The 15,823-nt window shown below is 42.7% G+C and overlaps 1 protein-coding gene across 2 annotated transcripts; it reads left to right on the forward strand.

The window, feature by feature from the left end:
• Window positions 1-3,992: 3,992 nt before the first annotated feature.
• On the forward strand, window positions 3,993-15,802 carry GLT8D2 (glycosyltransferase 8 domain containing 2). Of its 2 annotated transcripts, XM_083574152.1 has the most exons (11): window positions 3,993-4,404; window positions 6,033-6,096; window positions 7,978-8,020; window positions 8,875-8,973; window positions 9,833-10,001; window positions 11,023-11,140; window positions 12,156-12,240; window positions 12,869-12,981; window positions 13,488-13,654; window positions 14,365-14,477; window positions 15,260-15,802. In XM_083574152.1, exons 3-11 carry the CDS (start codon window positions 8,002-8,004, stop codon window positions 15,430-15,432), a joined length of 1,056 nt encoding a protein of 351 aa, XP_083430278.1. In that variant the 5' UTR covers window positions 3,993-4,404; window positions 6,033-6,096; window positions 7,978-8,001; the 3' UTR covers window positions 15,433-15,802. The 2 variants fall into 2 exon arrangements, with proteins under 2 accessions (XP_083430278.1, XP_083430277.1); XM_083574151.1 differs by lacking the exon at window positions 6,033-6,096 and having other exon boundaries at window positions 4,000-4,404.
• Window positions 15,803-15,823: the final 21 nt, after the last annotated feature.

Below are 15,823 nucleotides of genomic sequence, written 5' to 3' on the forward strand. Positions count from 1 at the left end.
CGTTAGCATGAAGAAAAACGATTTATAACTATAATGCTTCATTATCATTCGTGTTATTATCGCTGTTATGAATTGGTTGTCAATAATAATCACTTATTTGTGCACAGTTTTATCTGTTGCAATTCTCACCAAGAGAACTTCTAATTTCTCCCTTTAGGGTTATCACCTTTCTTTGGGGGACACGATACCCCAACCTCAAGGCCCTTACTCATTTAATTACCTCTCCCCCTCAAGGGGACCAATGTGATTTTAAAAAACTTTTAAAAGGTCTTAACCCTTGCTTTTGAAATGAGGTAAAACTAATGTGCTAAAGCTCAGTCTCAGCATCTGCTGCCACTATCAGCGCCCAACTCTGGAATATTTGTCATTGGTTGTTTTTTATGGTTTTACAGTGATACTGTTTTTAACTGTGCTGCTATTTCATTTGTGTTGTAGGCCAGCCTGGATGCTTTATGAACAGAAGAGGGGTCATAAATAAATAGTCATGGAGAACTGTTGAAAATGCCTCTGAGCAAGTGCAGAGTGCAATTTTCCTTATCACACGAGGAGCTGTGGGAAATGGTGTTTCTAGATAGAGTACATATGTCTTTTTTCCCAAGGAATTAAAGATTGAAGAAAATGTAGCCTAGTTTGTCTGGAGATAAGATCTGCTCTCTAGAATCTGATAACTTATCCTCAGTGCTTGCTTGCCTAGGGCAACAGCTGCCTCACATGTGCTGCACTGACTGACAGGGCAATCAGTCAGATGAGCTGGCAGGAAGTAATACAATGGAGAGAGAGAGATACTTGGGACTTTGATCTGCATTGCCTGCACAACGACAGCTGGCATCAGATGTGTGCATTCTTGCCCAATGCATTATATAAAATTATGCCAATCACTTCCATATGCCTTTTCTGTTGTTGTTTAGTCGTTTAGTCGTGTCCGACTCTTCGTGACCCCATGGACCAGAGCCAAATATGCCTTTTTATGAAGGGGCAGATATCCGTGCCAACACACATTAACAGCACACTATGCTCACAGCCTGTGTGTACACATACTTTGCTATAATGCAGCCACTACTGCATATATTACTTTAGGGAACATGCATGTGCTATGACGTTTCAGACAGTACCTTCATTTAACAGGAAACAGTCTTGCATTCAGTTTTTTCCGTTGCTGTGGGGACCAAACTGACTGTAGGAAACTGCATGGGAGGGTTAACCACCATTTATAAATTTTTATTCATTAAAATATTTTAATCCTGCCTTCAGCATAACATGCTGGAACAAGTGCATCTCAACTTTAAGCTTTGAAAAGGACAGATGGGGGGGGGGACAGGAGAGATTCCAAAGGCAGTGTGTTCCAAAGTCTGGGTGCTATCACTGAAAAGACCTTCCCTTGTGCTCCCGTCACTGCACCTCTGACAGGTAACAAAGACCACGACCTTGTGCAAGGATCTCAGTGTGCTGTTGTTGTTTTTTACATTGGGAAGGTCCTTTGATATCGTGACTCCAAGCCATCTGAGGCTTTAAAGGTATAGTAAGGTACAGTACCTTGAATTGATCTTGGAAACAAATAGGGAGTCACGGTAAACCCTAGCTAATGCACTCAGAACACTTTTAAGGGCAGGCCTGTACAGAGAAAATTGTAATTAATCTAGATGTGAACAAGGCACATACATTTATTCCTGGAATTCAGAGCAATATTATGAGTTAGAATCACAAGTGGAAACCTACCTCCATTGTGGAAGCTAGGAAGCCATTCAAGTGGTTTATCGAGGAGAGTCTTTATCACAATTCCTTCCCTTTCTCTCTGACTTTGATGGTAGCCAGTCTATACTTATTTTTGGTCTTTGATCACAGTCTTTCAGGAGCCAATGCATGCTTTGGGCTGATCCTTTTTCCCACCAGAAGCATCTGTCAGGTCTTATCTGTTCACTTTCAGAAGGGTGGACATAAACAGCTGTTTGTTAGGGCATATGTTGTTATGTTTAAAGCTAATTGATCTTGCACTGGCACTGGCAAGCAGCAAGGAGAGCTTTGTGTGGCCTGGTAACATGTTAGATCATGTTAGTTCAATGAAGATGTGGAAAACATGCCTATGCCCATTTCCTTTCAGCTGAGCTCTTTCTATCAGGGGAATAATAACCCAAAGTGAGCGAGAGAGACTTCCACCCAGCTCCCTACCATTAGGCAGAGTCTGGTGGCAACATCTTCCTGGCTTTCCCCCTCTGTGTTCCCACTACCTATGTTAACCATGGCCTGGCCTGTATACCACCGGTTGAAATGGGGGGAGGGATTTATTCAGTTCACATTTAAAGCCACATTTATCAAAATTGCACTTTCTGAACCAGTATGAGAACCAAAGCATAACTACTGTATCCTCCAAAATTGACACTTACCCAGTTTTATGTTGCAGTCCTCCAACCAACCAATGTTTTTAAAAATGCATATATTAGGTGCAAGTGTGTAAAAATGAAAATTACCGTATTTTTTGCACCATAACACTCACTTTTTTCCTCCTAGAAAGTAAGGGGAAATGTCTGTGCGTGTTATGGAGGAAACGCCTACGGGTGGCATGCCTACGGATTTTCCTCCTCTAAAAACTACGTGCGTGTTATGGTCGGGTGCGTGTTATAGAGCAAAAAATACGGTACACCCAAAATGCATTATATTGGGGGAAATAGCTTGTAAAAATGTGTACATTGGTCAAAACTGCATACAAAAATGTGTTTATTAGGAGAAATCCACAGTGAATTGCTGAAGAATTTTCATTAGGTTTTTTAAAAAAGGAAATCCACAACTCACTGTAAAAACGTAGAGAACAGAATTTAAGACTGGAAAAATTAGAAGCTGTGAGAATTGAAATTGACAGATATTTCCGTTCCTATCTGTAAATGGTGTGCCATCTTGTTCACTGCCTGAGGTAGCATCTGCCTGGAGCTGGCCCTGGCTCCAACCACTGGTGCATCCTACCTGAATCTTCACAGGGTTTGTCTGCAGCACACTATTCACTGTGCCCAAAAAATTAACTATGCTCTGCCTGCTTCCTTCATTCTGTAATGTACAGCTGTTTGTTCATTTTGGAATATTTATAAACATTACAAAATACCATAGTGATCTACAACAATAAAAAAATTAAGCAAGTAAAAATAAATGAATAAAACAGTTCCCAACAAAAAAAATCTGTGTAAGCTCATCTTGGGAAACAATTTTTTAAAAGTTTATTGATTTTTATCTAAGGCACTTAATCGTTAACATTTCTAAGCAGTATACATAAAAATAACCCTACAGAGAATAAAACAACAAATAATAATAATAAAACCCAAACACTACCTTAAAATAATAATAAGTCTTTGTCATGAACCTGAAGTTTACCAAGGAGGGTGCCTGTCTAGCTCAGGTGGGAAGGACTTCCATAGGCCTGGGCCCATAATGCTGTTAGCCTTTGAGAAATTGTGTACAGTGCTGGTGTCTGCTTAACTTCAATGGGGCGTGTATTCCAGAAGAAGAAGAGTTTGGATTTGATATCCCGCTTTATCACTACCCTAAGGAGTCTCAAAGTGGCTAACATTCTCCTTTCCCTTCCTCCCCCACAACAAACACTCTGTGAATGAACATATATGCTGTACATTGAATGAAATACCCATCTCCCCATACGTGGTTCCCCACCACCCCAAGAACAGCGTGCATGTAGGCTGGGTGCACACTCAAAGCACATTCTTCCCTCAGAGAATTCTGGACACAGTAGTTTGTTAAGGGTTGCTGGGAATTGCAGCTACAGTGGGTAAACTATAGTGTGCCCAGAATTCTTTGGGTGAAAGAATGTGCTTTGGATATGCTTTAAAGGTATAGATTATTATTTCATAAACAATAAGTACAGTTCCCTTTCTATCAGCTGAACTTCCTTCCAACTGGTAAGATGCTGCCTGTTCACGACGACCAAAGCTCAGCATTAAGCGCAACTGTAATCTGAGCTCAGGACTGCTGCTGAAGTTTCTTCTTTTCCACTCTCTGGAATTTTCTGTCCGATGAGGATCAACCAAGAGTGGGAGGAGGAAAGTCCGCCACTTCTGGAGCCGCATCGTTCACATCTGGAAGCAGTTTATGTGGCTCACTCCACATAAACTCCAGCAGGGCAAGGTCTGGATTCTGGGTAGCTACGTAGCAGCAAAGGAAGGAAAGAAAAAGCAGTCCCAAGTCAACCACAAAAGAATTTTGAAAGACACTTCTCCATCAAAGTACTTTTGCAGGAACTGCAGAGGACCTTCAAGACTCGACTGCAGGATTTCAACTGCGATCCCATGAAAGGGGAAGTTCTGGAGTGAATGTTTACGGCACTGGACCATCCAGCTACCTAGGGAACTTGCCTTGCAGTTATTTCTTTCTGGAGAAAATTCCCTACTGCCGAGCTGCCTTTGAAAGGTAAAACATTTAATTCTGCAGGAAATTATGGCAGTCACAATTTCCGTTTCTGCTCCCTCGCTGCACTCTCTAGTTTTGTCATACGATCTTGCAATTGTGTCTGGAGATTGTCAATATTCAGTAAGCATTTCCCAAGTGTTCCAGTAAATGTATTAAAAGCAGTGAGCTGACATGATCTCATTTTCCAAAAATGAAAACTCCTGCCCCCCACTACACATATTAAACAAATAGCGCTGTGTTTTTTACTATGGGTCTCCTAAAGTTCAGATCCTAGATTTTAGAATCTGGTGCAAATTACACAGATTAAGGTTGTTTTGTGTGAAAACACTTGTAGCTTCAATGACTGCAGATGGTTTGGGACACCAGCGATGTTTTATTTACTTACAGTAATTATTGAGTAGAATTTCCGTGCCTGAAAATGGAAAATGCATGTTTCTTTCGTGCCAAAAAAGAGGTTTCGGATATATGATATTTTCTTGGATCAAAATGAGTTAGTTCTTTGTGCATGTTACTGAAACCTGGTTGTGTATGCAGTTCTGAGAGCACTGTTCTACACGGGGATCTCTCCACACAGGGATTTATTTGTTTATTCTGGTGCTGAGCAAACCCTCCCAAATTCTATCCTTTCTTTTTGGACAACCCCCATGAGAATTACTTCATCTCTCTCTTTCTCTCTCTCTGTGTGTGTGTGTGTGAGAGAGAAAGAGAGTCAGAAAAAAATAGAATTTACAAAAATAGAACAAAATAAAAGATTTAAAATCCAGATAAAGCTAACATATATTGTTTTTGTTTTTACTAAAACAACTAAAAAAAAGTAAGCATTATTGATTAAATTAAAAATAGGGAGATACATGTCAGAATGAAATTATGCCCTTAAAACTAAGAATCACCACAATTGTCTGAAATGGATTCCAGATATTTTTGGGTAAAGCTGGAGGCCTTCATTGCAAAATGAAATGCTACTTTCTAAGTTGTGAACTGATAAGTTCCTTGTAACAGAAAGCTTAATTTTTCCTTCTGCAATATTTCAGGAATAAAATCTCTACAGATTTGGGGAACATGTAATTACAGTATTGATGAATCACCATAAGAGACAATATCATCTTATTATAGAAAATCAAATATAGGATCATAATTTTTTTTTCAACTGAGAATTATAAAAAAATCATAATTTTATGGCTAGAGCTGTGGCAACTAATGCCATCTCCTTTTTATTTCCTTTAAATGGTGGCTGAATCTGATGCTGGTTAAATAGCTGAAATCAATGTAAACACAGACCCAAGCAATTATTTCCAAGCACAGTTCTTCCAAAGCACCTACTCTGTAGATAAGACACAAAGCTGAGATTCACAACTACAGGCCTCTATAAGCATAGATGGCATTATTCAGTCTTGTGAAGGCCTTTCATGATCCCCCCATGTTTTTTTTCCCTTTACAGAACTTAGTTAAAGTGAGTGGTTGCTAGAGGCAAAGGAAAGAGTTGAAAGAATTAAATGGAACTATGTGGGGGTCCAGCCTTAGAGAAGATGTTCTCTGGGGAGTTGTTCTCTGGGGGACTTCTGCCTTTGTTATGAGAGAAAAACTGCTCTTTTCCCTTATGAGGTACCCAAGAGCCCATCCTTTTGTAGGTTCTCTATCGGTAGGAGAGAATAACAGAGACCAACCAGAGAATATTGAGAAGCAAAGCAGCTGGTAAGCCTGATCTTTATTAAAGCTGTTGCAACAGGGTGCTCCCCCACACACACAGGAGGAGGAGGAGGGACCCCAAACCATGCACGCAAGCCCTTATATATACATTTTAAATTGCCTGTCCTGGAGTCCAAGACTACCCCCAGAAACATCATACATACATCACAGAAGGGGTGTGGCCCAATACCACCCCCTTAATACATCAGAGAAGGGACGGAAATCTGGGTGTATTGTTTCTTCCTGTCTGCCAGGTTACCTGATTGGATTATCTGGGCATCCTGGCCACTCTTTTGTTGTGATAACTACTCAATTCCTGAATCCAGGTCACAGGTCTACACCCTTAAATGTGCCCTTTAGACAGGATTTGTGAAAGAGACAATGGGGAGATTTCCCATTTCCATCAACCTTGCAGAGAAGTATTTGAGGTCATTTTGGGAGAAAGAAAATGGTTTCAGGACTTTTCTGTAGGTTTTAGACATGTGGTTTACATATTTGTATGTGTTTGCGTGGTACATTTATGCACATCTATTAGACATCACCTTGCCAACAAAGCTCCGTATAGTTAAAGCTATGGTTTTCCCAGTAGCGATGTATGGAAGTGAGAGCTGGACCATAAAGAAGGCTGATCGCCGAAGAATTGATGCTTTTGAATTATGGTGCTGGAGGAGACTCTTGAGAGTCCCGTGGACTGCAAGAAGATCAAACCTATCCATTCTTAAGGAAATCAGCCCTGAGTGCTCACTGGAAGGACAGATCCTGAAGCTGAGGCTCCAATACTTCGGCCACCTCACGAGAAGAGAAGACTGCCTGGAAAAGACCCTGATGTTGGGAAAGATGGAGGGCACAAGGAGAAGGGGACGACAGAGGATGAGATGGTTGGATAGTGTTCTCGAAGCTACCAGCATGAGTTTGACCAAACTGCGGGAGGCAGTGGAAGACAGAAGTGCCTGGTGTGCTCTGGTCCATGGGGTCACGAAGAGTCGGACACGACTAAACGACTAAACAGCAACAACAAATTATGTATATATATATAAGATCTTAAAATTCTTATAACACCTTATAGGAGCGACTGTTTCTCTCTCCCACCTCCTGGGCCTCAGATATGTTAATCCAGTGTGCCATTGCAGTCCTCAAGCTATATGACATCTGTAGTTAGATCCTCTACATGTCTAGGTATATGACAGATACAGGGGTTACCTGACTGTGCATAACTATCAAAAGAAAGGTGGCTGGTTCTCAGAATCCCCACTCAAAGTTGTACCTCCCCTTATGGTACAGTTCTCAGATTCAGGCTGAGACTAACATAAACTCAAGTTTTGCTGTATACAGAGACAATAAAGAAATTGGTTCAAGTTTAGATATATCAAGTCGAAACAAATCCATGTATCACTCTCACAGCTCAGGTATATATAGTCGGGCCATAAGCTGGACCATTTTGCCCCATGGTTTATATTAAGGGATATAACAGAGGAACAAGAAGATTGTGCAGGTGAGGGTAATGGATTCAACCCATATAGAGTAACCTTGCATGAATTGGAAGAAAGCAGAAGTGGTAGGTATTGCACCACAGTGAGGGCTCAGAAAGATGTTTGTGTCTTTCCTACATCTTCTCAAAAAGGACCACTTCACATTTGTGGCTCTGTATTGAAGAATAAGACCAAGTTATGTTCTTTTCTTTTCTTTTAATGGCAGAGGGTTAAATGCATTGAGTTTGCTCCTGGAATGCACCTTTACCTCTGCTGGGTAGATTTAAGATGTTTTCCATTCAAGTCAAAGGCAAAACCTAACGTTATTGGGGTTTCAGCGAGCAACGTTTAGTACAGACTAAATGTGGATTATTTTCGCCTTCTCATCTTTGTCTCCTATTTCTTCTTTTGACCACAGATTGAGACCAAACGAAAGGACCGTATGGCTCTCTTACGAAAAAGTAAGACACCTTCGGGGGTGGGGAGTTGATTTAAATAATTAGATCCCTGGTTTGGAACTGAAGTCTGTAGAGGAGTCCCTGCTAGTGGTAGGGGGGGGTGAAAAGCTTTTGAATATCTGCAGCGTTGTCCGTAGATGGTTGCAGAGGTTGGCAGCAAGGCAACAGTGAGCAGCATCCGGTGTTCAGTATCAGGACCTGCGACAGCTAAGACCTTCCCCTTTCCATCTCATGCTGCTGCTTCCAAGTGGGATGATGAGTCAACCTAGTAGCAGGAGAAGCAAGGGAAGGAGGTCAGAATTGGCCATCTGCTAGTCTGGGAATCAGCTGCTGCCACCCCATCCTGGCTGACTCTTCATGTTAATCAATAGCAGCAGATTGCCAGGCCAGTAGCCATTTGTGGCCAACTCCCATGCTCAAAATGGGTGGCAGCCAAAACTGGCTGGTGAGGAAGAAGGTAGCTAGTAGCAGCACTGGCAAGTCTGGGGGTCCGGATGCTCAGGGGCAGGGACCCCAGGCCTGGCAGGTGGAGGAGCCAGGAGCCAGCAGAGCAAGGTGGCTGCTGGGGTGCTGCTGTGGCCTGTTATAGCTATCGCTCTATGGCTGTCCTGGGCTACTCATCCACTGCCTCTTGTCATATTGTAGTTTGCAGCGCCAACTGTCTTTGGCCAAGCAAACTGTAGTGTGATGATACTCTTACGTTTTTATTATATGTAGGAAATCTATCGAGGTTTACTCGATGGAGTAAACCTCATCGAGACCAGCTGAAATACACTAAAGTCCCATCAAATTCTGAGTAAACGTGCTAAGGATTGTTACTGTGAATATATTATTAACCAGCTTCTTTTCCATTTCAGTTAATCAGATCCTACTGTTCCTTCTTGTTTTGACTCTCTGTGCTATTCTATATAATAAAGTTCACAAGATGCCATCTACCATGCTCAAGAATGATCCAGGTAGGCCACTATAGTTAGAATCTGTTTCTTTTTGTACATTGCCAAGACTGAATAATTTCTGTTTGTAATACAGGATAATAGAATCCATGCTTCTGTCGCTTTCCCTGTTGATATTGTTTCTGTACCCTTTTCAGCTCTTGGTGGCTGACAATATTTCAGGCCTTGTTGCCATATTTCCTTATACTGATGTTCTTACATGGGATAAGAAAGTGACTTCTGCATAGGTGTGAGCGCAGGTACAATATCAGAAGGAAATACAGCAGCCAGGAACATCAGGTATACGAAATGTAACAAACCCAAGTGGCACATTAGGAGATAAACATGCCAATTTAATTTAGGCTGTCTTATTGTTTGTTTGTTTGTTGATTTATTTATGCATACATACATTCTATACCACCAAATCAATAAAAAATATACTATCAAAGTGGTGTGCATAAAATCAATATGAAATTAAAGGTAAAAGCATAAAGAAGCAAAGAACAGAACAACAGAAAGCAGGGTCAAGTGGCAAGGTAACCTTGTGTAAATAAAAATGTTTTAAAGCGGCATCTTAAACTAAATACACCTGCCTAATATACAAGGGCAGTGAATTCCACAAACTTAAGATACTCAGATAAAACTGACTTTCAGCAACACAGTTGGGGATTCTTTAGCTGACATTCTTGCATTGTAGGCAGGAAGATTAGATGCCTCTTGGGGTCCCTCCCAGCCCTAAAATTCTATTATTCTGCAAACACTACTCTCTACCCCACTCTTTAAGGGACTTCCATAAAGTGCTAGTTGTAGCAGAACGATATAAATTGTGTGTAATAACACATATGGTGGTTGTTGTTACTCTTTTAATTGTTGTTCTTACCAGTTGATTTGGAGAGCCCTGAGGAAATGGAAGAAGAAATCCCTGTGGTGATATGTGCTGCTGCAGGCAGAATGGGTGCAGCGATAGCAGCAATCAGCAGCATTTACAGCAACACCGATTCCAATGTCTTATTCTACGTAGTTGGACTAAAGAATGGCATTCCGCATATCAGGTGAAAGTAATGTGATGGGGAAATACAGGGCTCAATTCTGTACTTAGGATCTGGCAGCTGAAGAGCCATGTAACTTGTTGGATGCCCCACATGGGAATGGCTGAGGAAGCAGAGCAGTAGGAGTCCTGCTGGGATGCTGTCTAAGCAGTCAAAAGACGATGAGCTGTTTCCTCAGCTCACGTGCTAGTATGTGACAATGCAAGGCAAAACTATGTCTAAAGCTTAGTGTCAGGGAACTGCCATCGGAACTAGAGGAGAAGGCGAGGCCCCACAACGATGCTGGAGAGGGGCCAAGCAGGGAGAGAGGCAAGTCTCCTGTTGGGGAAGAAAATCAGCGCTACACCAGGGATAGAGGGGGGCCAATGGGGGAAGCAGAGAGCAGGCTCCGGGACTCTTCACTGGACACCAGCGGGGAGAGCACAGGTCCTCTGCTACCCACGCCCTCCCTGCGCAGAAGACTTCCACGCAGGGAGAGTAGGAGGAGACTGGGCGTCAAACAACTTTTATGTTGGAAAAGGTTTAAGAAACGCCCACTGATGGATTCTGCCAGCGACTGAACAGCCACGGAGTGGATGGCTGTCCAGCGAGAAACGGTTTAACCAGCCAACCTAGCCCAGAGCGGCGGCTATTTACGCACAAGCAACCCCTAAAGCCATTACACTTAGTATAGTGGTGAGCCAGCTGAGCAAGGGGTGGAAGATCAAATATTTTAATCCCAGGACCTGTTGGAATTCTATATGGAAGGTCACACCAGTAAGCTGAAACGTTGGACACTTCAGGTGACTGAAGAATGTCATTTGGAGCTCAGAGTTTGGGGGGGGGGGCTTAGAAATCGCCCATCATATTTTCTCCCGCTATTCCATATTCCACCATATTGCAGAAAAAGTACCGTCTGTAGAGAAATGGAGTGGCAATATGACCAGGGATAAGGGGATAGAATGAGCAACAAGGGAAGCAACAAAGACACTCGTCGCTTAAGGTGTTCTGTCATATATTCCTTTTCTCTCTCTTTTGCATCTAGAAAGTGGATTGAAAATTCCAAACTGAAAGATATAAGGTTTAAAATTGTGGAATTCAACCCCATGGTGCTAAAAGGGAAAATGAGGCCAGATGCAGCACGGCCCGAGTTACTTCAACCTGTGAGTATGCAGACGTCCGTAGAATGGGGGTCTCCAAACTTTTTGGGCCAGCAGGCACATTTCAAATTTCTGTGGGCACCAGTCGCAAAATGTCTGCCCTGGGGCACATAGCATAACATGAAAGGAGAGGAGTACAGTCATTGCTGCTCCCTTCCCAACAAGCTAATTGTTTGTGGTGGGAAGTTATCTGTGTCCTTTTGGTCCTGGTAGTGGAAAACTATTAGGCAGTGCTGTTGCTGCCTAATAACAGCAGGGAGGACCAGAGAAAATATACACAGTCATGGTCTCTTGTACATACAGCACGTGTGCGTGCACACACTCCCTGGACACATACAAGCCACAGACACACATGCATCTCTGTGTCTCTCTCACAAACTCAAGCACTTCACATATAAACAGCCACACATACATATCTCCCTCACTCTCTTCCCAAATGCATCTCTCCCACTGTGTCTTACATAGATCACACATACACAAACTGCACATGCATCTCTCTCTCTCTCTCTCTGTCCCCACCCCCTCTCTTTGCCCAAGTGCACACAGAGAGCATAACTGAGCACACCCTCACCCCATCCAGAAAAGCCCCTCCAATCTCCCTGCAAACAAATCAGCCTGAAATATCAAAAAGATTGACTGGGAGTGCCCTAAATCTCTGCTGCATACTGCCTTCATCAGATCACACACCTGTGAGTGATGCTGGGACAAAGAAACAATGGCTACTCCTGCTTTCTGAAAACACAAAGGCTGGTTATTACCCAGGTCTGCTTTCCCTCCACCACTGAGGATTGGAGAGTTCGTGTTTTTCAGGAAGGTTTGAGTCCAAGAAACATTATTTTGTATAACTTAAACCAGCAAAACACACAGACACACCCCTATGCGTTATGTGTTATTATAATGCACTCTACCCCCAACAGGATATTGGTTGAATGATGAATATTTTAAACTGAGTATATGAAATATAATGTTGAATGTCTTATGTCTTCTACTTTGCTGACTCCCTTTTTAATTTCAACAGCTAAACTTTGTGCGGTTTTACCTCCCTCTGCTTATTCATGAACATGAAAAAGTGATATATCTCGACGATGATGTGATTGTGCAAGGTAAGTTGTTTGTCCAGAAAAATAAGCCCTAGGAAGTTGAAAATCCCAACCAAAGCCTATATTCTGTAGGTCTATCATCACCAAAAATGAGATCTGGAATGGATTCCTTTGCTCAGCCCTGTGCCCCAAATTTTGAAAACAGAGGTAGCAATGCTACCAGAGCCGTCTTTCCCATAGGGCTTAGTGGTGCATTGCGCCAGGGCGGCAGCCTTGCAGGGGCTCCCCAGCAAGTGGGGGAGCTGTGCAGCTTTGCCATCGGCCTCCCCTTTCCCTACATGCCCGCCAGCTGCGCCCTGCCAACCATAAGGCTGGTGGGTGCGCAGCTTCCCTCCCAAGCCTCCGCGGGGATCGCTCTCCTCCTGCAGCGGCATGGGGGAGAGTTGGGCCCCCCGATGGCTGGCAGTGCGCAGCTATAGCCACCCCAACACTATCCATGGTAATTTGGGGGCGCTGGGCGGATATTTGCACCCTGGCACCACATCTGCTAAAGCCGGTCCTGAATGCTACACCCTGAAATCCTTCGAGGGTAGCAGGTTTTTGCATCAGAAACGGGTGAGCAGTAAAGACAGCTAACATGGTAATGAGTACAGACTTATGGGGCTTCTGAATAAGCCTGGCTTTTCTTTAGGTGACATCCAAGATCTGTATGACACCAAACTAGCCCGTGGGCATGCGGCAGCTTTTTCGGATGACTGTGATTTGCCTTCCACTCACGAAATTGTGAGAAGCATTGGAATGCAGGTAAGAAGTCCTTGCAGCGGGCATTGGAAAAATTGGATTTCTGGTGCTGCACTGGTATGAGGGAGGCAGGCTGAGAAACCTGCAGACCTTCTGGGAGAGCTCCATAAAAAGCCTGCAGAAAATCAGAGGTGCTTGTCACAAGGTGTTATCAGCACAATGGGAATGAGCTATTTAATTGACTTTCAGGCTGCATAGCCTGTGTGACTCTTTACTACTTGCATCAAGCAATGGATTCTGCAATTATATTTTATTTTCCATGTTCACAATGTTGTCTTTCAATCTGTTGTGACCCACCATGATATGAATCCTAATAAAATAAAAATAAAGACAAGCTAATAAACTTGCCTCCCCAAGTCCCTAAACATGTCTTCTGTTCTCTTCCTCCACTACCACCCCCTGCTCTGAAAATCTGGGACATGGAATGAGCTAGTACCAATCACAAATATAAACTTTTGAGAATATCTAGGTTAATTTATAGTAATCACATGTTTTGTTCTTCCCCCTAGAATACCTATATGGGGTTTCTGGACTACCGAAAACAAACAATCCGAGATCTTGGCATAAGTCCCAGCACATGTTCCTTTAATCCTGGTGTCATTGTTGCAAATATGACGGAATGGAAGCACCAACGAATCACAAAGCAATTAGAAAAATGGATGCAGAAAAATGTAGAGTATGTATAAACAGTGTGCGCGCTCTCTCTCTCTCTCATATCCTCCCTGGGTCTGGTGTGGACTAGTATACACACTGCAAATTCTCTGCTTGGTGTTCACAGCAGGCTAGCTTGGGTGTTATGCTTGTGCCACCGATACACTCAGTATTTGAATGGACCATTAAAGGTGATCATTGTGATAGTTTTCTCATATGCACCCTAGGATGATGGTACTCTACATACAAGTTGTAGGCTGAATCGATTCTGATGTTGTTGCTTTTTAAATCTCAGTATCATCACAAAAAACCCAGTTTTCAAGTCAATGATGCAGCAGACTAAAGCCACCCCAGGGTATTGTCTAAAGGCACATGAGGTCACCAGCTTCCTGAAGCTAAGCAGGTCTGGGTCTGGCCAGTGCTGGCTGTAGCAACACCTCAGGTTCCAAGATAGAAGAGAAGCAGGTTATAAATGCAATAAAATTAAATCAGCTTCCTTTACTTCAGCACATCCTTTTGGAAGGAAGGAATATGCTCAGAGAGCTTATCTATGATAGCATTTATACTATCATGTAATATTCCAGTCTTGCAATCTTAAATGAAAAGGAATCTTAAGCTTCAGTTACACAACTATTTCAAAAGCTCTTCTCATCTAAATGAATTGTGCTGTGCCTTGCTATACATTGAAAAGGCATTCTAAACAGATCTTTCAATTCCCGTTGATATATTTTTCAGAGAAAATCTGTACAGCAGCACTCTTGCTGGAGGTGTGGCCACTTCTCCAATGCTCATTGTATTCCATGAGAAATATTCACATATTAATCCTTTATGGCATATCCGACATCTAGGTAAGTTTGAGACTTGAGCTGTGCAAGCTGAAACAAAAATGCAAAAGGCCTTTAAGGGTTCCTTAGAATGATATTGTATGAGCACCGCAACCCTAGAGTCATCCGCGACTGGACCTAATGGTCAGGGGTCCCTTTACCTTTTTACTGCCAACCTAGCAGTTCGAAAGCATGTCAAAATGCAAGTAGATAAATAGGTACCACTCTGGCAGGAAACTAAACAGTGTTTCAGTGTGCTGCTCTGGTTCGCCAGAAGTGGCTTAGTAATGCTGGCCACATGACCCGGAAGCTCCCTCGGCCTATAGAGCGAGATGAGTGGCGCAACCCCAGAGTCGTCCGCGACTGGACCTAACGGTCAGGGGTACCTTTACCTTACCTGTATAGTTTGAAGCTGTGCAGACTGTAAGAGACAGCACATACATCAGATTTCTTCTTTGCAAATTAAATCTGTTGTTCTCCCAAGGCTGTGGTACAAATGGGGCAGGGCATGCGTAGGGAGATGAAATCCTGGTGCACATGTACAGCTTTCTGGAATTATTTAAATATAGCTATGGATTGTGAACTAGCCATAGTTAAGTATTTACTGTAATCCTGTGCCCACTTATCTGGGAGCAAGTCCTGCTGAACTCAATGGGACTTACTTCTGAGTAGACATGGTGCTGCAAATGACAGAGCATTAAGCAAGTGTTTATGATGGACTGGAGGAAAGCCGCACTATTTTGTTTAAAGAGTGAAGAGTTTTCCAGTAAGGGCTATAAAAATCTATCTAATTTCCCCCCCTATAGGCTGGAGTCCAGATGCCAGGTACTCAGAGCACTTTCTTCATGAAGCCAAGTTACTTCACTGGAATGGAAGATACAAGCCTTGGGATCACCCTAGTGTTCACACTGACCTCTGGGAAAAGTGGTTTGTTCCTGACCCTTCAGGAACTTTTAAACTGATCCGTCCTAATAGCTGATGCTGTCATTTACATTTTTAAAGGATCAGGATCAGTCATTTGCAGCATGCACAAGATACTTCATTCTATGCAATATTTTGCGATGCGAGTTCACCTCCTTTGTTGCATATAAAGCTGCTGCATAAGTCTGTAACTAAAAGCATGGCTCAAAACGAAGAGATCGTTGGGGCCCTGATGAAACAATCACAGTTTGGGGAAGCTTCAAGTCATGCCATTAGGGCTACAAGGCTTAGGGAAAGTACTTTATAAAAACAGGGACTACATTTTAAGTCATACTCTGTAAATAAAGTTTGTTTCTTGCTGAGAGACCAAATACTGTTTCTTGCAGACTGTAACACTTTTTGAATAAAAATAAGGTTTACTTTAAGTATACATTATGAAGTCAAACTAA

Source organism: Podarcis filfolensis (genome assembly GCF_964270895.1).
Source record: "Podarcis filfolensis genome assembly, chromosome: 10".
NCBI classification, from domain to species: Eukaryota; Metazoa; Chordata; class Lepidosauria; order Squamata; family Lacertidae; genus Podarcis; species Podarcis filfolensis.

Coding starts and splice junctions, on each gene's coding strand:
- GLT8D2 (XM_083574152.1), top strand. Junction 10,002..11,022: donor AATGGCATTCCGCATATCAG/GTGAAAGTAATG, acceptor TTTTGCATCTAG/AAAGTGGATTGAAAATTCCA. Junction 11,141..12,155: donor GGCCCGAGTTACTTCAACCT/GTGAGTATGCAG, acceptor TAATTTCAACAG/CTAAACTTTGTGCGGTTTTA.